The sequence below is a fragment of the Phyllobates terribilis genome, unplaced genomic scaffold (assembly GCF_046119375.1).
Source record: "Phyllobates terribilis strain yellow unplaced genomic scaffold, ASM4611937v1 Scaffold_5__5_contigs__length_657084704, whole genome shotgun sequence".
In the NCBI taxonomy this organism is placed as follows: domain Eukaryota; kingdom Metazoa; phylum Chordata; class Amphibia; order Anura; family Dendrobatidae; genus Phyllobates; species Phyllobates terribilis.
In genome coordinates this window covers 170,167,143-170,190,388 of record NW_027362765.1, presented here as the reverse complement: position 1 = coordinate 170,190,388, position 23,246 = coordinate 170,167,143, and the positions used below count along the sequence as shown (strand labels likewise).

The window sequence follows — 23,246 nt, the reverse complement described above, 5'->3', positions numbered from 1 at the left end:
TTAGGATGGGTCATCCTGATCGGCAGGGGTGCAACAACCATCATCCCCGCCAATCATCTGTTCTTGGTGCTGGTGGCTGCCAGAAGTGCTCAGTTATGGAGCTGCTCAGTCTACTTATAGTGGTGCGGCCGGTTACTGCACCTTCGCATCCTATTGATTTAAATAGGGGGTGGATGTGCAGTACCCTGTCGCGACCACTATCAGTAGACGTAGCTGCACCGTAACTAAGCACTTCCGGGCGCTGCCTGCACACAGATCAGATGATTGGCAGGGATGCCGAGTGTCGCACCCCCAGCGATCAGATAACCTATTCTAAGGATAGGTCATAAGTGTTAAAGTAGTTGACAACCTCTTTAAATATAGTTTCCTAGGTTAAAGAATTGCAATGTATTCATAAAAATTGTATCGTAAACGGTGGCTCCGTATGGAATCTGATTTTTTTTTGCACATCCATAAACTTGTATGTGCGAGTTTTATCCTATGCACGGAAGAAACTTTGTATGCGGTGATATTTTTCATGTGTGAAAAAAATCGCTCATCCGCACTGCCCCATTGAATAACATTGGTGTGATATTTTGGGGATCAGCTTATATTGTTTGCAGGAGGTGGTGCCAAAACTGCTGCTCTGCCTGCCCTATCACCTATTGTACTGTAAAAGCCTCAGAAAGAGAAGATTAGAAAACTACATGAATAACAATTCCCTAATGTAATGTTACTGCCAGCAAATTCAATCATAGATACAGAATTCCCTTGTGTGATATTTTGGGGATCAGCTTATATTGTTTGCAGAAGGTGGTGCCAGAACTGCTGCTCTGCCTGCTCTAGCACTTATTGTACTGTACAAACCCCAGAAAGAACAGATTAGGAAACTACATGAACAACAATTCCCTAATGTAATGTTACTGCCAGCAAATTCAATCATAGATACAGAATTCCCTTGTGTGATATTTTGGGGATCAGCTTATATTGTTTGCAGGAGGTGGTGCCAGAACTGCTGCTCTGTCTGCTCTAGCACCTATTGTACTGTACAAACCTCAAAAAGAACAGATTAGGAAACTACATGAACAACAATTCCCTAATGTAATGTTGCTGCCAGCAAATTCAATCATAGATACAGAATTCCTTGTGATTGTTCTGCATCTGCAGGGAAAGTACTGTTTGCATTTTGACTCCACCACAGTTAAATATTAGTAATTCCATGTTGGGTAATTGCTATTTATGCAATACTCGTATAAATTGGCTGTAAAGCAATTGTTTCACTGTTGAATGTGCAGTGTAGCTGTGTGATCCCAGCTTCCATGTCTGGGGCACTGCCTTCTTGCTGCAGCTCTCTCCAGCGCTGGGACAGCAGCACTACCAGCACACTGCCTGCTGCCTGCAGTGAGTGCAGCCTCCTGTGTGCTGGGGATCCCAAGTGCCACTCCTATGTAGGGCATGTGTAATGGCCCCCGCCTCTCCCCTCCCTGCAGGAAGTCTTGTGAAGGAATGAAGTAGAGCAGATCGTCAACTTACTGGAAGTTTTACTGCTGCAGAATCAAGGACGAAAACCGAAGAAAAGTGCCTGGACTAAGGGAGAAAAGTGCCTGGACTAAGGGAAGGCTGTGCAGTATGGTGCTGCCTGCAGGGCACTGAGGGATGGACCTGCACCCATGGATCCTGGGGCTCTGTGCCCTGCTCCTGCAGGGGGGTCTCTGTAGAGAAGGTGAGCCATGTATAGGGTGTCCTGACTCTGGGTTAGGCCGTGTGCTGGTTGTAGATCTGTTTGGATTTGCTGTGATTTGTTATTTTCCCTGATGAGATCTAATAAGGCAGAAAGAGGATTTGTATTGTAAATATTGTAAAACAGGCGGAAGCTCAGGGGGATAGTGTAGATGAGATCCGATACTATAGGAGACAGGTAAACCTCTTCCAAGGAAGTACTGTAATGAGGTTTTTATAGGTGTATTACAAGGAAGTGACTGATACATGTGGTTGGTGGGGTAGTCCTCCCTATAGTCTGGGGTAATGTGTAAATCAGTGGTGTTGGTTGTGATGATCACACTAAATACAACCCAAAATGTGGTCAGGTTTGTGAATTACTAGAAATAGGAATGGAGATGTACTTATTCCATGAGACGACCCAAGCTCCTTATATCTGTGTCTTAGGCTAGGGATATATAGATGACATTTTTTTATTATTTTGTTGTACGCAACAATATAACATTGTTATTTTCATGGGAAATCATAAAAGTCACATGCAACAAGTGGTATGTTTTTGATGGCTTCATGTCACTGTGTCCAAAGTTGAATTGTGGTTGCGCCACCTGTGGCCGTCAGAGGACATCTGTTCAGCTGCTAAAATAAAAAATAGGAATCACTGCATGAGGCACTGAAATAGTTGCTCACTGTCTGTTGGTTGAAGATTCTTACATATCATAAGTGTGAGTTTTAAACTAATGAAAAAATGGGTACAAATATATATATATTTTTTTTTTGGGGGGGGTGGATGTTATTAGGGGGATGCTGTACATGCAGAAATACAACATAGCAGGATCATTTGTTGCATAATAATTCTGAGACCCGTGACCCCCTTCAGGACAACACATAGTCCTGTTTCTAAATACCCTTGCTAAGGTATACAGGGACATGCTACCTAGCCTTTAACCTTCCTCCATCTACACCATTGGCTTTAGGGTAGACCACCCAAAATCATTCTCTCTAGTGACTTTAAAGTACCCCAGTCCAATGCGGATCTTGTGGGAGTTGTAATGTCAGGAGACAGAATGCCAGATATCTGTGTGCATGAAGGAGGTGAGAGGTTGGAATCCCAGATATGTATTAAGTAAATGCTAGTGTGGTGGTATTGGGGTATTAGGATAACTTTGGGATTTCCAGTGCATTAGTCATATATTTCTGCGTTTTGCATCCCAAATGATTGCCCTTGCTGACTTTACACCATAAACGTGCTCACAAACTTCCTGTGCACACTGACACTGAAAGTAAATCATTGAGGACCCACCTCCACCCCAGCTCAATTTACAGGCTCTTCTGTGCACATACTTGCCAGACATAAACACATCAGGCTCTCCCAGCTGCACGCACATTGTCATCCTGTAGTTCTAGATCCTGCCTGTAATGAGCTGATGATTACATATACAGATGACATCATTTGATTATTACCTATGGGGACTTCATTGTGAAGCTGCTCATACACCTACAATAGGTATCGTGACCCAAAACTACGAGTACCTGCTCCCCCAGCAGCTGTTGGACATCTTCCTTGGGAAACAGAATTGGATAGGTTAAAAAATCCAAATTGATTGATCCTTCTTTTACACGAAAAGGCCTATTAGAGGTTGCTCAGGGATAAACTTGTGATGCATGGGTGGTGATTGGATTTTATGATCTCCCAGGCTGTGTCTATATACATTAGATCTTCAATGTATATAGGGGCAGCACGGTGGCTCAGTGGTTAACACTGCAGTCTTGCAGCACTGGGGCCCTGGGTTCAAATCCCACCAAGGAAAACATCTACAAGGTGTTTGTATGTTCTCCAGTGTTTGTGTGGGTTTCCAACATCTACAAGGTGTTTGTATGTTCTCCGGTGTTTGTGTGGGTTTCCAACATCTACAAGGTGTTTGTATGTTCTCCCCATGTTTGCGTGGGTTTCCTCCGGGTTCTCCAGTTTCCTCCCACACTCCAAAGACATACTGAAAGGGAATTTAGATTGTGAGCCCCAATGGGGGTAGTGCCAATAATATCTGTAAATTGTCTGAATTGTAAAGCACTGCTGAATATGTTGGCACCATATAAATAAAAAGATTATTATTATTTAAGATTATTATGAATTCCACAAAGAACAATGAAATGTGGCTAGTCTCAATATATTAATTCCATATACAATAAATGTCTACACTGTGGCTCCACTAAGATCTTGACATGATTTGGTCAATTTCCATGTATTTTATTTATATAGTACCATTAATGCTACAGCACTTTTCAGACATTTTCATCACTGTCTCCATTGAGGCTCACAATCTAGATTCCCTATCAGTATTTTACTCACTTATACAGCACCATTAATCCCACAGCGCTTTACAGCCATCATTGGCACTGTCCCCATTGGGGCTCACAATCTAGATTCCCTATCAGTATGTCTTTGGAGTGTGGGAGAAAAATGGAGAACACGGAGGAAACCCACGCAAACACGGGGAGAACTTACAAACTCATCGCAGATGTTGTCCTTTGTGAGATTTTAACACAGGACCCCAGGGCTGCAATCAGGGCCATGGAGTCAGTAAGCAAAACCACCAACTCCACGACTCGACTCCACAGCCCTGCCTCACTACTGAGCATGTACATAAAGAGCAGCACAGGTTCATCTCAGCTAAAAGCCCAGATCCTTAGATCCGGAACAGAACAGACATTTATAGGACATTTCATAACTTTCCCAAATTCTTATGAAAACATTTACAGCGCATCCTGCATTGTACTACTGTACCCAATTTATTATATGTTTTAGGAGTCGGTTCATTTTATATCGACTCCAACTCCGACTCCATCAAAATGGATCCCAACTCCACAGCCCTGACTGCAAGTGCTACCCACTGAGCCAAAGTGCTGCCCATCAACCAGATGTCATCTACCTTGCTGCTACTGTAATAAGTTGCAAATTTTCACCCCAAAAATCAGGGTGGAAGATATACAGCATATCTGCCATTTGTGAACATACTCTAAAGCTGGCCAAATGCATTAGATTTTTCTTGGTGGGTAAGATTCCAAGGTATTTTCATATGAGAGTGAATAAATGTGTTTCTGTCTCACCAATATAAATTCCTGCTATTATTATAAGTAAAGTATAACCGGTATAAGATTAATTTCCTTTTTTTATAAATCAGATTAAAATCCAGTTTAAATGACCAATCACATATAACATAAATACAATCCAATGTCCTCATCAGATTACAGAAAGAACTGCATTGTGTAAATCCAGTTATAGTATGGGAGCAGACAGTAATGTCCAGCTGGGACATTCAAATACTTCTAAGGCCCATTCACAAATTCGATCTTCTTGTACACGTGCTTTCCGTTTTTAAATGGAACATGTTTTGTTTTTGTTTCTTTGCTGAATGACAACCCTCAAAGAAAAAAGACAAAGATGTGTCCGAGTTTGGTCAGATTGGTGCATTACTCTTGCCCATTCACGTTATTGACTGATCTGTATGGGGAAATGTTGAGCATTACTTGTCATCTTTGCCTGCAGACTAAGGCTATGTGCCCACGTTGCGGAAATGAAGCAGAAAATTTCTGCTTCATTTCTGCATGTCCTTTCCCGGAAAAAAGCATGCGGAATTCCACGAGCGTTTATCGCGCGTTTTTCTTTATCGCGCGTTTTTCGTGCGTTTTCGACATGCGGAATTGCCTTGTGTTTTTTATTGCATTGCAAAGGCAATTCCGCATGCGGAAACGCAAAATTAATTAACATGCTGCAGATTTTTGTGCGCATCAAAAACGCTGCGGAAAAATCCGCAGCATGGGCATAGAACTTGCGGAAACTCATTGGGGACCATGGGGGACAGATTACCAAGCGTTTCACAAGCGTTTCCGCTGCGGAAATTCCGCATCAAATACGCTTGTAAAACGCTACGTGGGCACATACCCTTAGGGCGAAGGGTTGAATCATTAGACAATAATCAATCACTGTTTCCTTGTTTCTGATGTGATCATTCATTCATCTAATCTGCATTTACTGTACATAGGCAGAACTCTTGTCTGAAATCAATCAGGGTTCATTTAAAAGGCCATTTGCACGGTGCTGATGCAAAATGTATTGGTAATACAATCGTTCTGCCCCATACAGTTTGCATATTGTCGGCAGCACGTTCTCGGTTTACATGGGGAGATGTTCTGCTGACAAATGATCCCTTTTTTTTGTCAGCCGTAGTTAGCAGAAAAGATGTGAGCAGTATTTGCTCATTTGCCTGCTGATGGGTGCCATGTGTACACGGACCGATGATTGGGAACAAGTGCTCTAAAGCCTCGTTCATATGTTCAGTATTTGGTCAGCATTTTACATCAGTATTTGTAAGTCAAAATCAGGTGAGGAACAATCAGAGGAAAAGTATAATAGAAACAAGTCACCAATTCTGTATTTTTCACCCACTGCTGGTTTTGGCTTACCAATACTGATGTAAAATACTGACCAAATAGTGAACGTGTGAACATGGCCTAACAGACACTGGTCGCTTATCGGCTGTGTGAAAGGGCCTTTATGTCTTCTAACAGATAAACTGAATGGGGGTAAGCCTCACTGGTTATAGGTAATTAGACACAAGTATAGGGCAGCAACCTAAATATAGTGCAGAAAAGCATAGCTATGCCATTTTTTTGTGCCACACATTTTGGACTAAGATGCAGGAATGTTCAAAACGGAATCGTCCCTTAAAGAAGCACTCCTCCCATCAAAATTGTTCCATCTCTAAATATATTGCAATCATCATATTATATAGCACTGTGTACTTACAATTGCTCACTTTACCTTTCTACCCAGATAATTCTTCTCTTTTCCTTTAGGTCTATGACATTACGTGATTAAAAACTGACTAGCTGAATCCATCTAAGCTCTTTGTAGAAACAGGAGGTCAATTTTCCCTGTATGACTAATATGTCACTGCAAAAGTCCCTGGCAGGGGGAGGAGTTGAACAGGGGGATGACAAATACAGGGACTAGGGGTTTCCTGTTTCTACATAGAGCAGTGAAAAGAGAAGAATGGGTAGAAAGGTAAAATGAGCAATTGTAAGTACACAGTGCTATATAATATGATGACTGTAATATATTAAGAGGATAAAAACTTTGATGGGAGTGCTTCTTTAAATTTTTCCATTTTGCCTCTTGCTCTTGCCATCCTGAGATGTGCTTCTGGATAATGTCTGGACTCCAGTAACAGTGGTGTATTGCAGCCGAAAAACAAATTATATTGCTATTTCATCTCATCATAACCTGGGAGGATTCTGACATGACCATTCTGCGGCTCTATGTGGACTCTTCAGGGCAGAGACATAAGTGAGAGGAAGACGCAGGCTAGTAATGGGATCATCCATATGCGCTGGAAGGAGTTTTGATAAACTTCTTGTTATACACTCACAAAATGTAGATTTCACAGAGACCACTAATCTCTGCAGCAGCTGCTCCTGTCTACACTGACAGTGACTAAGACATCAGACGCAGTCGCTGTACTGTATGCATGCTTCACATGTATCTGATAGGCTGTATCTACAGTTGGGGCAAATGTATGGTCGGAAATGCAATTTGTGCCTTTTATGTAATTCTATCCACTACCCAATTCATTAGTAATATGTAAATAGGCATTAACATTAGAATTTGGACGTTTATGATTACGTGTTTGGTAGGACATTATATATACAATTAGGTTATTACAGTTCAGCTTTAATATATTATTATTGGAGTCCTACCCTTATGATGGCCATTGCACACTGCAATAATTTTTTTATTCTCATGATATTCCTCAATGGTGTCTCTAAAATTCCCTTACAACGACAGCCACAATACCCCCATAAACATCCACAATGTCCCTATGCCTATTACAGCAACAATGGCCCAGTGTCGGTCCTAATTTCGCTATCATTGCAAGGCACCTAATGTCACCTGTAATGCCCCCAAACAATAACAGACACAATGCCCCAAATGTCAGCTACTGTATAGTGCCCCCATAATAGTGAAAGCCAAAATGCCCCATATCAGTTGTAGTGCCTCCATAATAGTGAAAGCCAAAATGCCCCATGACAGTTGTAGTGCCTCCGTAATAGTGACAGCCACAATGCTCCCCGTGTCAGCTTCAATTCTCCCAGAACAATGACAGCCACAGTTCCCCCAGTGTTTGCTGCAATGTCCTAAAACAATGACAGCCACAAGGCCCCAAATATCAGCAGTCAAAACAATGACAGCCACAATGCCCCAAATATCAGCAGTCAAAACAATGACAGCCACAATGCCCCAAATATCAGCAGTCAAAACAATGACAGCCACAATGCCCCAAATATCAGCAGTCAAAACAATGACAGCCACAATGCCCCATTGTTAGCTGTAGTGCCCTCAAGACAATAAGCGCCACGGTTCCCGTAGTATCAGCTGCAGTTCTTCCATATCAGTTAAAGCCATAGGTCCTCCATTGTCAGCCATAATGGCCCCAAAACAACAATGGCCATAATGATAATGCCACCATTGGTAGCTGTAGCGCCTCTATAACAGTGACAACCATAATGCTCCCAGTGTCAGCTGCAATTCCCTCTTAACAATGACAGGCACAATGCCCCAAGTGTCAGCTGTAGTGCCTCCATAATGGTGAAAGCCAAAATGTCCCAAGTGTCAGGTGTAGTGCCTCCAAATAATAATAGCCATAACGCCCCCATTGGCAAGGGTAATTACCCCAAAACAACAAGAGCCATAATTCCCTCAGTTTTGTTTTAAATCTACCATAACCATGACAGTCACAGTGCATCCAGTGCTAGCCACATTGCCTCAGTCATAGCCACCCTGCACTCTGCAGGACAACCACTGTGCCCCCAGTGTCAGCCCCAGTGCCTGCAGCAGTCACATAAGACTCTCGCCCCGGCAGTATTCGGAGGTGATGGATCTCTTTGAACAGTATGGATATGCCCTACAGACAATTCCACCAGGCCAGATTACAGATTGCTGAGACTTCTGCTCTTCTGAAGATCTTCATAATGAGATGGATCTGCAGCAGTTTAATGCTTGTTGCTGTGACCAGATAAAGCCAGTATTCCAGTGTCTTCTGCAACATTTGATTGAGTTTTCCTTCAGGTGACAAATGTATTAACATGCTAGTTTCAATTTAAGAGAATCCGGAAAAACTGCTTTAGGATGGACATTTTCTAGAACAATGTCTTTACGTAAGCCATGGTTGCCAAGCCCACCACCCCCGCCAGAACTAGAAACCTGAAAACTTTTCGAAAAGTGGAAACAATTAGATACTAGGAAAAAAAACAGCAAGTTCTCACCCTCCCCGGGTCCGATGCCATCTCCCAATTGCTGCTTCCATCTCTGTGGCTTGTCTACAGCTGTGACGTCACTTCAACAATGCTCGACACTTCTGCAGCCAGTCACTTAGCTCAGTGGCTCTGCGAATGTAAACGGCGCTAGCCTCCAAGCTTGCCACTTTACGACAATGGTGATGTGCGCTATCCTCACAATGTCACCACTGCAGCCAACACAGAGTCGGGATCAGCGGCAGGAAGCTGACACTGAACCCAGGGAGGTTGAGTACTATCTATATTTTTTAAATTAGTACCTGTTTAAAGACTACTTTTCTAAAAGTGGAAAACCCCATTTAATTAAAGGGATGTTCACAGGACAGATGATAAATGCATGATTGCTGGGGGTCTGGCTGCTAAGACCTCCACTCCTTCCCCCATCTTTAGAACAAGAAGCCCAAAGTCTCCAGTGTAAGTGGAGCATGTGGAGCCACCAGTCTTATAGTCTTTGGAACCATGATTGACAGTGTTCCCAGCAGTTAAACCCCAGTAATGACAGTGGAGAGCATAGATAACGTTGTGCAGCAGAGCCTCTGTTTCCTCTGTCATTCAAGCAAGTGCAGCACTACTGGGAGAAGCAAAGAGGAGCCAAGGACTGCAAGTACACTGATACATTCAACCATGCACTTGCAGCCTAATTTACATATGAGTTAAAACGGGTTTTGGCAAAATTGAGCACTGGATGATGACAAAGTAGGTGTGTTTGGAAATTTTTTACCCTGCTCTATCATGCTGTACCTCAGGCTTCATAGGGAAAGTCTTCCTAACTAGTACCTTTTAATTGCAAAATGGGTCATTACAGCACAACACAATCTGTCTGCCCATTTGTGGTGCATATTTTAGGAATATTCCTAAATGGGTCCCCGAAGACTTGGGATTAACCATCAATTTTAGATCGATGGTTGTCTGACCCCAAATCCCTCTATGATTAGCACAATGATGGGTTAAGCATTCACCATTGAGCCATGTGCTCATTATTATTTACATAGGTACCGCAGTTCTCTGGCACAGACAAATGTACCTGGCACTGCAGCTCCTCAATTGTATGGGACGAGTTGCATGACGAGACACAGACGACCGCTGTAGCCGCCCCTTATTGCTAATTGGTGGTGGTTGCAAAAGTCATAATCCAACCCTTCAAACTTTGTTTAGTATAAGACATCAATTTTTAAGTGATGCAGAATCCTTTTAACGGTATCATGACTATATAATAATAATGATTTTTATTTATATAGCGCCAACATATTCCGCAGCACTTTACAATTAAGCGGGGACATGTACAGACAATAAATTCAATATAATTTGTAAGGTAGCGCTATTCATCACGCTGAGGGGTACTCGCTTCACCGGATCAATTAAAGCACACATGCAACGTTTTCCGGTAATATGTAATCCAGCAGTTTATTACATCTCATAAACTGTTTATAACATAGTCCATCTCAGTGTCTCACAGGAATGTTACACATGTATCCTAGAACCTTTTCAGTGGCAGCTATGCCCGCTTGGCTTCAAATACAGACTTCAGCAAGGTACAGCGACAATATTCACTTAAAGTCCCGATTTTACCTTTGCCGGGTCTCAGCTGCTTCTGTCAGCTCGGTTCTGCCACAGCTGTGGCTTTAAGGCTTCCCAGACGTAGTCTCCAAGCCACGTGCCTTCCAAGGCTACTGGTATCTCAAACACAGGGATCCAGCCTCTACCTTCCATGCTTCACCAGGCCTCACCAGGCCTCTCTCTCCCCCTCTTGTTTCAAAACCACCAGGATTTATATATCCTTCTGTGCACACAGGACCTGTGATGATGTCACAGTCATGTGATCAGTCACCTGAGGGGGAGGTAAATGGTTAGCCAGAACACACCCCCTGGACATTATAGCAATGCAGCAAGCCGCTGCATTACATATCCCCCCCTCTGTTCAAACTTGTGGGGTTGAACACATAATATACACAATCATTATAACCCACAGTTCACACAGAGACCATGTACTTGACATTTGCGCTGCTCAGCCCCTGGAACATTAGTCATCAACATTAGCCCATTCCTTAGGGACCTACCATCTGTCATTGTCACAAACTTCGTCAAGTCACATTTCCGAGTCGTAACCTTGTCAGACCTCCCCCGCTCCCAGCAGTGTGACTCACTTGCCCTTGTATCTAAGGTCAGGTCTGACTTTGTGCTGTCCCGTACTCTATTGGGTCGTTTGTATAGGCCTCTCAGACCTGAGTTACTGGAGGTCTCACTACCTCTAAACCCCTGCCCACTATCCACAGGAAATCTTGAAAGGTCTCTAACTTCTACTGTAGCCGTCCTATTAATTGAAGGGCCCTTTCTCTGTCTGGTCCCACAACTTATAGACGGCTGCCTTCTTCTGCTGCTCAGACGATGCTGTCTTTCCATTCGCAGTCTGGCGAGATTCAACTGTTCTACCTCTCGCAGGTAGGTCACTCGGTACTTCATCAGCATGCGTATATATGCAAGATTTTCTTCCGTTCCGACAGCGGAGAATGAGACCATGCCGTCTTCATCTGGTATCCAGTCCTGATGATCACGTGGACTGCTTACTTTCATCACACCAGACTTCTTTACCATCATTTGCATGGTTCGGCCATTTTTCCCAATGAGCTTTCTTACCAAAGCATGAGGCACCCGGATGACTTCTTCCCGCAGACTTTGAGCTTTTCTCATATTCTCCAGTTGTCTAATGGCTTGTTCCGTTTTCAACCGGACAAACCGCTTCGTGCGAACACATCGCCAGTGCATGTCACTTAGGATAGCCACCCTCTTCACTGTGACTTCGGTTGTGGACAGGACTGCCAGCTGTTTAGCTTCTGAGGTCGAGTACACCTTACAGGCTCCCACGGCCTTCTTAAACTCTTCATGCACTGACTCTCTGGTGCATTCTTCTCTCAAATCTTCGGGTACATCTATGAGATACTTGTACCGAGACGTTTCTGTCTCACCAGTGGTCTTCAAATGATCATCTGGCTCAGGTTTCAGGGACAAGTGACTTTCAGCTTCTTCACCCTGTATGCTTCCCCTGAGCTGACTCACAGCTATGAATTCAAGAATTCTCGTCTTGACCACTTCCATTTCATACTTATCTTCTTCTTTAGACTCCTCCATCTTGCAGATTCTATCCTTAAGGCACATCTCTGCCCTCTGGAGATCATCACAGAACGTCTGCAGCTCCCGGTTGAACTGTTTGCGCAGTCGTTCTAGGTTTTGATCATCCTGCAGCGCCTCTTTTAAGGCAGACAGCTCTAATTGTACCAGGGAGAAATGATCCTTCATCTCGCACAGCTCATCTTCAAACTCTGCTTTGTCAAGCTCCAACTGAAAAACCTCCTCTTTATTTTTCTGGAACTTTTCCTTCCATTTGTTGATTTACTCGCTGCTTTCCTCCAGTTCTCGCTGCAAGTTCCTCACAACCTGATTTATTTTCTGCCGTTCAGACTCCAGGCTCAGCTGGTCCGGGGATACGTTCTCCATGTTTTTCCTTAGTTGCTGCACGTCACTCTGATACTGCTGCCTGATAGGCTCCAGCTCTTGGTCAGGATTGGCCACCTCCTCTTTCAGGGCTGTTGGTTCCTGATCCTTCTGTCTCAGTAGATCATCTTGCTTGTAACTAATCTGCAGAACTGCATCCAACTCTTCCTCCTTATCTACATTGTTGTCTGATACTGTACCGGAGGTTGCTACTGGCAACGTCACCTCCTCTTCCCACCTGAACTCAGGAGGATCCACACTCGGAATAAAGGCAAACAACATTGCATTTTCTTTATTTGCCCTTTCAGCAGAGTCTACAGGAGCAACTTTTTTGTGGCCCTTGCGACGTCGACGACGAGAGGGGGACTTTCTCACCTCGTCTAGCTCCTCCTGACTGAACTCTCTTTCTACTTTCGTAGTGTCACCATCAGCTATGGAGTCTGTGTCACTCCCCATGGTGTTGTGGACCAACAAGTCACCTCCCACTTTGACGTCAACCCCTTCTACTGGAGCTACCCCGTTATCAACGGTTAAATTGTCATTTTTAGGCGGTACCAACCCACAACCAGTAACCAATTTTGTTTTTTTATACTCCACGCTCTTTTGATACTCCGCCCCTTTTGAGACTCCGCCCCCTTTTGGACAACCATACCTGTAGGGGGGTACTTTAAAAAAACAAAACGCAATAGTCTTAGGACCCCGTTCACAACATATCTTACTGCCTCCCTGGGCACTCTGTGATAGTACCGGCGCCACAGGAGAACTCAAGGAATGGTCTGCTGACACCTTTCTGTAAAGGGCCAACAGCTCCTGCCCTTCCTGTACCAAGACCTGTTGTCGTTTCTCAAATGCCTGCTGCGAGTCCTGTTGTCGTTTCTCAAATACCTGCTGTTGTTTCTCAAATGCCTGCTGCTGCGATTTTAACAGGCACTTTAATCGTTCAACAGCTTCAGTCTCATTTGCTGCTCCCTTCACAGCCATCTTTATCAGCTCCTGCATTTCTTCAGGAAACTCTATTTTGCTGCAGACCGTTTGCAGCCGGTCATCTAACCACTTCTCCATTCCGTCTGGGGATACTGCTCCATTCATAGCCATTGCGGTACACTGTTCACACTAGACACTTCACACTGCTCTCCCCGGAAAATTTTCGTGGCCCCACCAAGCCACAGCAAACCAAGTTTGAGTGCGACGACAATTTTCGTAACCCCGCCGAGTTACAGCAAGATGCTTTAATCTTCGTGACCCCGCTGAGCCACAGCAAACCTGGTTTGAGTGCGATGACAATTTTCGTAACCCCACCGAGTTACAGCCAGATGCTTGCATCCACAATCGTCGTCCTGTGCTGTTACCCCTAGCAACCAGGCTGCAGTTGCCCGCATTCTCCAACCACATGTAAGGTAGCGCTATTCATCACGCTGGGGGGTACTCGCTTCACCGGATCAATTAAAGCACACATGCAACGTTTTCCGGTAATATGTAGTCCAGCAGTTTATTACATCTCATAAACTGTTTATAACATAGTCCATCTCAGTGTCTCGGAGGAATGTTACACATGTATCCTAGAACCTTTTCAGTGGCAGCCATGCCCGCTTGGCTTCAAATACAGACTTCAGCAAGGTACAGCGACAATATTCACTTAAAGTCCCGATTTTACCTTTGCCGGGTCTCAGCTGCTTCTGTCAGCTCAGTTCTGCCACAGCTGTGGCTTTAAGGCTTCCCAGACGTACTCTCCAAGCCACGTGCCTTCCAAGGCTACTGGTATCTCAAACACAGGGATCCAGCCTCTGCCTTCTAGGCTTCACCAGGCCTCTCTCTCCCCCTCGTGTTTCAAAACCACCAGGATTTATATACCCTTCTGTGCACACAGGACCTGTGATGATGTCACAGTCCTGTGATCAGTCACCTGAGGGGGAGGTAAATGGTCAGCCTGAACACACCCCCTGGACATTTTAGCAATGCAGCAAGCCGCTGCATTACAAATTTAAGACAGTTTAAACAGTTACATTAGGAGTGAGGTCCCTGCTCGCAAGCTTACATACTACAAGGAAATGGGGGGACACAATAGGTGAAAAGTGCTTGTTATTTCAGGTCTAGCAATTATAATAAATAGGGATTTTCATATAAAGTTGCATGATCCAGTCATCAGCCAGTATGTTTAAATGCAGTACTCAAGTACCGGGTGCAGTTATCATGTGCTTGGAGGGTGTGGAGACAGATGAATAGTAGGGAGCAGATTCTGAATAATATTTAGAAGGAGGGGACTGGGGAAATTTGGTTTACTGAGTAGTTGAGGTGGTACGCTTGTTTAAAGAGATGGGTTTTTAAAGCGCGCTTGAAGACATGGGGGCTAGGCATCAGCCTGGGGTAGTGCGTTCCAGAGAACTGGCGCAGCACGAGAGAAGTCATGGAGACGGAGGTGCGAGGTTCTGATTATGGGGGATACTACTATATATTATTATTAACTGTATAGCGCCAACAGACATTGTCATCTTTCGACGTTGACATCAAGGAATCAGTCAGGAGTAATGCCCCTTTTAGAGCAGCCCCTTAATATTCATTCCCTGCCTCTTTACACCTGTTATCCACCCCTTTTCAAAAGAAAATTCTGGAATTGATCATTTCCAAAAGGATTTGTCAGGGCTTAGGGAATTTGCCATCTTTTCTTGAAGGTCTCCCTATTTCTTATAAAAGCTTCCTGAATGTTCAAGGAGAGTTGGCAAGTAGGCAACGTGACAACAAGCTGGGCTGGAACCAGCAGCAGGCTATTCTACGCTGATACCAATGAAATCAAGTAAAGTCCAGCACTGAATTGGATTAAAAGCTTTTTATTTAGAACTCAATAAAAACAATCCAGAACAAGCAGGTTTCATGTTACGTCTGACGCGTTTCAGACAGAATCCATGTCCCGAATTGGAGGCTGATGCCAAGATCCACGAGGCTTCAGAAGCCTATTGGAGAATTTTATGAAGTGGGTTAGGCCGTGATCCCACTCTGTCTGTTGTTCTGATGCCAAGTTAAGTACCAAGGATCCTATAACAAAAATAAATATTGGGCCCCTTTCAGATGCTTCTTGCACCAGGATGTTCTAATTCTCCCACCCATTTTGCCAAATACATTTTGCACATCTGTATTTTCTAATATAATAGCACCTGAGGAGACCACATTACTGTGCAGGTTGTTAACACAAATTGAAATGGGAATAATGCACACCTAGATACCAACCATCCCATCGGGGCTATGTTCCATAGGTCAGTGACGGTACGAAAGATCCATCCCAGGAGTAGAAATCCTAAAGAAATGTAGCGTCTCCACCCTTTCTTATGTGAGTAGTCAAATTCCATGAAATCTTAATTTTCTGAACCTCCAGGAAAGTGTTTTGAGACTTCTCCTTGCTTTGCAAGAAACTCAAGAGCTCCAGTGACTTTCTCACTAATGTAAACCTCTGCTCCTCTGCAAATTCCTACATGTTTCGCCATAAAATGAGGCATTTAGGGAGTAATCTAGGAACGCTGGTGTATACAGAGCTGTGTTCCTCACTAATTTACAATATGTTGATACTGTTTGTGACAGAGATGTTATGAGTTGCATTGATTATGTTTATGTTTGCTGTTATTTGTAGGTTGGTATGATTTGGGCACTATATGATGTTACTTGGGTGTTCTGTGGCACTGCTACTTAGGGCTCTGTACAGGACAGTACCTTTGCCTTGTGTGGAGGTTGGCAGCACTGTTATTATTTAGGAAATTGGATGTAATTTTCATTTTCATTGGGTCTTCTTCTGTATTGGAGTGTTTTAAAGATGTAGAGGAACTCCGGTTGTCTTAAAGGGGTTGTCTGACCATCTAATATTGATAACCTATCATCAATGTTACATATGTGGTGGTCTTGCAAGAGAATAGGATATGATGTGTGATTCTCAGCAGCAGCTGCAACACATTGAACGCAGTTCTCCTTTTCACCTGTGTTCATTGGTTACAATGTTTTCAATGTTTACACCTAGAGCTAACAATAGCTGATCTGTGGGGGTACCAGCTGTCGGACCCCCAAAGATCTGATATTGATGACCTACCCCTAAGCGTAGATACAAATGAAGAACTTGGCACGCTAAAGTAGATGCAAAAATTTTATTTTTTTTAAAGAAAAGCAATCCACTGCACAAACAGATAACGTTCTATTCAAGCTGCGTCTTCAGCATGTGTATGTCTATATCCAACCACTGTAACCATAACTCTTTTAGGAATAGACTCCTCTATTGTACCTTGCAATCCATTTCTGATGAAGGCCTGATTAAAGGCCGAAACGTTATCTCTGTATACAGTAGATTTTTTTTCTAAAATAAACATTTCCAATTTTGTATCTAGGTTGGAGTGCCAAGTTCTTCATTTGTGTCTTATTTGTGGAATCTTACTTGAGTACCCACCGGGAGTGCCAAGCAGCTCTATGTCTTCCCTAAGCATAGGTCATTAGTGATGCGCGAACATGCTTGGATAAGGGGTTATCTGAGCACGCTCGAGTCCTAACCAAGTGTCTTTGGCGTGATGTTTGCGTCGCTGCAGCTGCATGAGTTGCGGCTGTTAGACAGCCGCAACACATGCAGGGATTGCCTGTTTGTCAGGCAATCTCTGCCTGTGTTGTGGCTGTCAAACAGTTGATAAATGGTTAAAGACACTTAAAAGGGTTTGTTTTACTTATTTTTAAAGTTAAGAAGGCATATTAACTACTACCGGAATCCATTCTTTGCTCCAGGGCTTCCAATTTGATGGTCTTTAATAGAACGGAAGTGATAACATCACGACCATCAATGACCTGACCTCTTAAGTCACTGATTGGCTGCAGGGTCAGGAGCCTAGTGGTACGTCAGTGCTTCTGGTTCAGTGGAGACCGTCGCACTGGCAGTGCTGGAGCAGGAGTGGATTTCTGCTAAGCATGCCTTTATTTTTTTCCGTTATAATGGTTTCCTTATATTAACTTTTAAAAAAAAAGCAGAAAATTAATTTAAAATCCAGCACAAAACAATGATGGTCTAACTTTAATATCAGATTAGTGAGGTCCAACTCTAGAGACACCCTTACATCAGCAGACGCTCCACTGACCGATAAAGATGGCCTAAAGAGAACATGGTAAATGAATATTTCGGACTTCTCTTAAAGTTATAACCCCCTCTTCCAGTAATGTGATGACTATTATACTGCTTTTTTGTTTAGCTGTAGTATACAAGGTAACTCATATTTCTGTGCTGCAGGTAGCAGCCTGGTAGACTTTGAGCGCAGATACAAGCAGATGATATCCGAGTCCACAGTTCTTGGAAATGGCAAGACAACGATTATATCAATAACTGTTGGATTTATTGCAGTTAAACAGGTCTCTGTAAATAACGCTAAATTACTATATTATGAAAGCTGTTTGCTTTAACTGGACAGAAACATTAAGGTCTAAAAAGGTTTTTAATTACAGTATTTTACAATTGGCAATGCTTCCCGGGTTCCACATGGGGGCTGTTCACATGACTTTTCTGATATTCCGTTTGTCTATTCTGTTTTAAGAACAGGCAAAAGGAATAAGTAATTCATTGCATCAGCTATGCACACGTAAGCAGAGGGGCCCCATTAATATGGGATCTGTTTGGTGTTCTGTACAACCTTTTCTTTTGTTCTAAAAAAAAAATGTAACCTACATCGACCCCATAATAAGCAATGGATCCTTTTTGCTACCACTTGCAGTGGATCAATTTCTACGATCCTAAAACAGAATAAAAAAATGGATTTTGGAATGGACAAGTGAACGGAGCCTTACTCGTTTGTTGAGGCTGTAATAAAAAGGGTTGCTTTTTTCCCAAAATAATGCCACCCTACCAACATTTTGCTTACAGTATTTCAACTCGGCTCTAATCACTTCAATGGAGCTGAGCTGCAATACCAGCCATATTTCTCTACTCCTTTCCAACCTGTCTTGATCCTTTCCTGCTTACGGAGATGCATTGTTTGTCACAAGACAGCTCTGATACACCTTTTAAGGTCATGGTCTTCTACCAGAGGTATAGGACATCTGTTTTCAGAGAAACTCTATAATTATAGCATATAGACAAGCCTTGATTCTTTTCTGGTGTTTGGCTCCAACAGAAATAACCCTATTTTACGTCCCTAAATAGGAGGGAATAATACAATGCTTGTCCGTTGAACCATCACATATTTGTTAGACATTCATGAATGTAACGACCTTTTCATGAGCTAGGCGCAACACGGATGAACTAAAATAGATCAATGTGTGGTACCTTCCTAATCTCCGTGGGTGGATACAGTGACATACCAGTTCCTCATAGCAGTTTCATGCCACCATAATAACACCATGGCACAGTTCTCCAGTGAGTCAGCATTACGCTTAGTGTGGAGGCATTGTGAGGACAGGTGAGCCAGCCATGACCTCAACGCTTGCATCTCCTGGGCACATCCTACATCCACCCTGCAGGCCACTTTATTAATACATTTACATGTATCAGATATAATAAGTGTTATATTGGTTCTTGGCTACTCAATATATGACTATTGTATAAAGGGTTAGTGGCTCTTTAATGGAGTGTTTTCCCGCGCTGAACTACGCGCTTAGTACAATGTGAGCCTGCAGTTAGCTATTAACCAGAGATCACCAGTAACAATAATATACTTGGTTGGGTGACAGCGTGCATTAATGGCAGATATCCATTACCTTGTGTTTAGTACAACCAGCTGTAGATCACCCATGTGAAGATTGTGTGTACTCCAACATGTCTTCTCATCTACAGGTTTCATACAAGATCTCTACTTGAATGCTTATTTTGAAGCTTATAAGGATATGTTCACACAGAGGTTTTCTGTAGATTCCTCTCCAGTGGCTGCATAGCGTTCGCCCCAAAACCACCTTCTGTTGCTGCGAATAATGAAATACGGTTTGCCATTCATTCAATTATGGATTTTTCCAACGCCGATTTGAAAATATGATGCTTGTTGAAGAGGTTTTGGGATGGAAAACGTTTCGGGGAGCCAGGTGTGGATAAGCCCCACTGAATGAGGCTAGTTCACATGTGAACCAGTGGTAGTTCAAACTGCGGCAGAAATCGGAAGGTCCGCATTCAATTTCTGCCACAAATTCCACTTCAGGTACTTGGTCTGTGAACTTACTGACATGGAGCTCGCTGTGTGCCACCACTTTGTGTGGAATCCATGAGATCCCAAAAACTTGGCATCCTCTACCTCATGCCTTATTAAGCAGGTGAAGAAAGCAAAGCATCTAAAAAAGATTACTGTTCCTCACAAAAGCACCAAAAGGTGGCACATGGAGTAGCTATGGGTCCTTAATGTAGTCCTGAATAGACTTTGTGTCGCCATACAGTGTCTGTGCAGTCTACTCTGCCTTGCCATGTGCTTGACCACTTGTCTCAGCCATTTCGTGACTAGATTCTAGATATGTTGGTTTCTTCTTCACACATACAACTTTCCTGATGAAACTTTCCAGATGAAGGTCCATGTCATACTTGAATGGTTGTTCATGTACTACATGGATGCATATTCATCTGAAAAGGTAAGTCTAGAAAATCAAGTCATCCAGAGCATGAGACAATCAGCTCTGTTATCTGGCTCATAGAGTGTGGTTTGGAGTACAGAACCCACTTTTGTGATGTTCAGTTGCTATAATGGGGCATTTTACCAGAGATTTTCCTGACAGGGCAACTTCCTTAATTTCAGAAGAAAAAGTGCTGTCCTTCTAGGTTCTTCATGTCTTCACCCTATAAAGTACAATCCAATATATATATATAGGTGTTGGATAAATTTTACCTAATTTTAAGGTCTCCTGAAAGCTTACAATGGCTTCACCAACTGGATCATCATAGGTGCTAGTTGTACATGCAATTTTAATATATAGTTGATGTTAAGAGAAGCCAAGATTAATACAAATTTCATCAAATTTTCTCAGTGACTGTAAAGTTGGCTAATATTTCCTGGCCGATCATGCACATGTACACATAGCTCGGCTGAGCATGCTGTGTCCTATATAGGAAGAGGGTGGTAAGCAGCTACTGACAGACTCCTCTGGCTGTGGCTTATTTAACTGAGAACGAAAGGATTGGGCAAAGGAAATCCACCTAGCTGATCCATCGGCTCCCCTGACATCTACCATTGGGTGATAATCGAGAGGTCCCCATACACATTAGGAAGGTTGGCCTTGTCAGAATCAAATTAGCACTGGGATTGTAATGTAACCCTTAATAATCAGTTTTATGTATATCAATATTAGTGGACAGAACTATTAGAACTTTATGCATTCTCTTTTGCTCATTTTTAATATATACACACACATCTGCAGACTTTTTCCCATTTCTATATTTTTGTCGGGGTTTCACTGATAACTTTTTGCTGTCTCCGTGTTAATAGATGGAGATAAAGGCTCACATTTTAGCGGTGGTCTGTATTGGGCTGTACACTTTTCTGTGTCCCCAGGGCAGCCACTTGCGCAGACACTGTGTGGCATATTGCCATCCATTCAAGTGTGCCAACCGAATTCTGATGTCTGAAGCGAAAGGGAGGAGGGGGGTTGTAGTGTTGGCTTTGAAAGGAACAGCAAGTAACAAGAACTAACTTTGTCAAATAAAAGTACATTTCTATTCCTAAACACAGCAGAGAAAAGACAAATTGCCACCTATAACCATACAACGGCTGATGAGACTATTTGGGGAAGTAATGTTTCATAGTTAATCCAGAAAAAAAGTGTTTTTTTTTGCCATTATCATAACTCGATAAAGTAATTCATTCAATGTTCTCATTCATCCACTTGATGACAACACTGGCTCCAGTTGGACTATTGATAGATTCTGCTTCTAATGTAGTCATCATTTTTATTATGCATTGCTTATGTAGCGCCATTAATTTCACAGCGCTTCACATACATTATCATCGCTGTCCCCATTCGGGCTCACAATATACATTACCTATCAGTATGTCTTTGGAGTGTGGGAGGAAACCGGAGAACCCGGAGGAAACCCACGCAAACACGGGGAGAACATACAAACTCCTTGCAGATGTTGTCCTTGGAGGGATTTGAACCCAGGACCCCAGCTTTGCAATAAAACAGTGCTAACAACTGAGTCTCCATGATGCCCTATCATTTTTATTTTTCCAACTGATATTTCCTCTGGAAGTCATATCAGAGTCAATCTTCAGACCGGGATGTAGCTAGGTGGGGGTTGGTGAGGCAAGTTTCCAAAGAACACAGCCAAGAGAGAAGCCAACATCCACTAAGTAAGGGATGTCAAACTCCAATACACAGAGGGCCAAAATTAGAAGCTTGGACAAATTCGCCGGCCAACCTTGATATTTCTTAAAAATGTCTACAATTGAGGATGTTTTTCCTTATCAAATATAACAACCTTTTCATATGGAAACAAACTTAAAGGGGTTGTCCCACGAACAAAGTACATTTTAATTAATAGATCATATTGGGATAATATAATATGTTATGTAAGAGGGGTAAAAAGCATATGGCCCAATGGCCTAATTTAAATAAGTAATAACAAAGGATAAAAATACCTTGAATAATGCAAATAATAAATTATGATGCCAACAAAAGCTCCCCCCAAACACAGTAAGACACCCCCACAGCTAATTCCTCCACCATACACTACACACGCACAGTGTGATGACCCTACTGTACCCCTCCCCCCCCTTCAACCCACCCGGCAATGTATGGTGATCCCATCACAGTATAATTCCCCCACTGTAATCTCCACATAGTGCTCCATACAGTGTAATGGGCCCCACATAGTGCTCCATACAGTATCATGGGCCCCACAAAGTCCTCCATCCAGTATGATGCACACCACATAGTCTTTCGTCCTGTAAAATGTGCCCTGTATTGCCTTACATACAGTATAATGGCCCCTCATAGTCCTCCATACAGTATAACGGGCCCTGCATTGCCTTCCATACAATATAATGGCCCCACATAGTCCTCCATACAGTATAATGGGTCCTGCATTGCCTTCCATACAGAATAATGGCCCCACATCGTGCTCTATGCAGTATAATGGCGCACGTAGTGTTCTATACGGTATAATGGCCCCACATAGGTGGCTCAGTGGTTAGCACTGCAGCCTTGCAGCGCTGGGGTCCTGTCACAGGTGTGTCAGAGGTGACAGACAGTCACCCTGTAGTAGTTTGCAGGAGATTTCCACGTTTGGCAATGCAGACAACTGCCTAGATAGGAGGCTGTGTTTAGGACCCAGCGACTACCTCCCTTTTAGTCAGGAGACTGTGTTTAGGACCCAGCGACTACCTCCCTTTTAGTCTGGGTGTATATATACCTGGTGCGTCTAGGTGGGCATTACCGGTTATACTCATTTCTGCTTGGAACTTGGCTGAAGCAACATCACGTCCTCTCTGGAGTCTTGAGGCCGTGTGCCCTGTTGGAGTTCTTCTAAAGCTGAGTTGTTGTTCCCCTTTGTTGTCTTCCCCTTTTGTCTTTAGAGTGCTAGCGGAGGTTAACTAGTGCTCATCTCCTTCCATCCCTAGCCTTACGCCAGGGATAGTAGGGCGAGGCACTTGATCGGCGACAGCTGCGGAGGCTGTATAGGGACGTTAGGGGGAGACAGGGTGACGCTAGTCCAGATTAGGAGGTCACCTCTTCTCCCTTTCCCTAGCGTCTGGGCTCCCTTTCCCTTTCCCCTCTGTGTTGCACTCACA

The 23,246-nt window shown here is 43.3% G+C and overlaps 1 protein-coding gene across 1 annotated transcript in view; it reads left to right on the top strand.

Moving 5' to 3' along the window:
- Nucleotides 1-1,273: 1,273 nt before the first annotated feature.
- Nucleotides 1,274-23,246, top strand: part of ERBB2 (erb-b2 receptor tyrosine kinase 2) — a 120,020-nt gene continuing 98,047 nt past the window's right edge. The window contains exon 1 of the mRNA XM_073683404.1: nt 1,274-1,702. Within this exon, the coding sequence (XP_073539505.1) occupies nt 1,636-1,702 (67 nt within the window). The 5' untranslated portion in view covers nt 1,274-1,635. The remainder of the gene's footprint in view (nt 1,703-23,246) is intronic.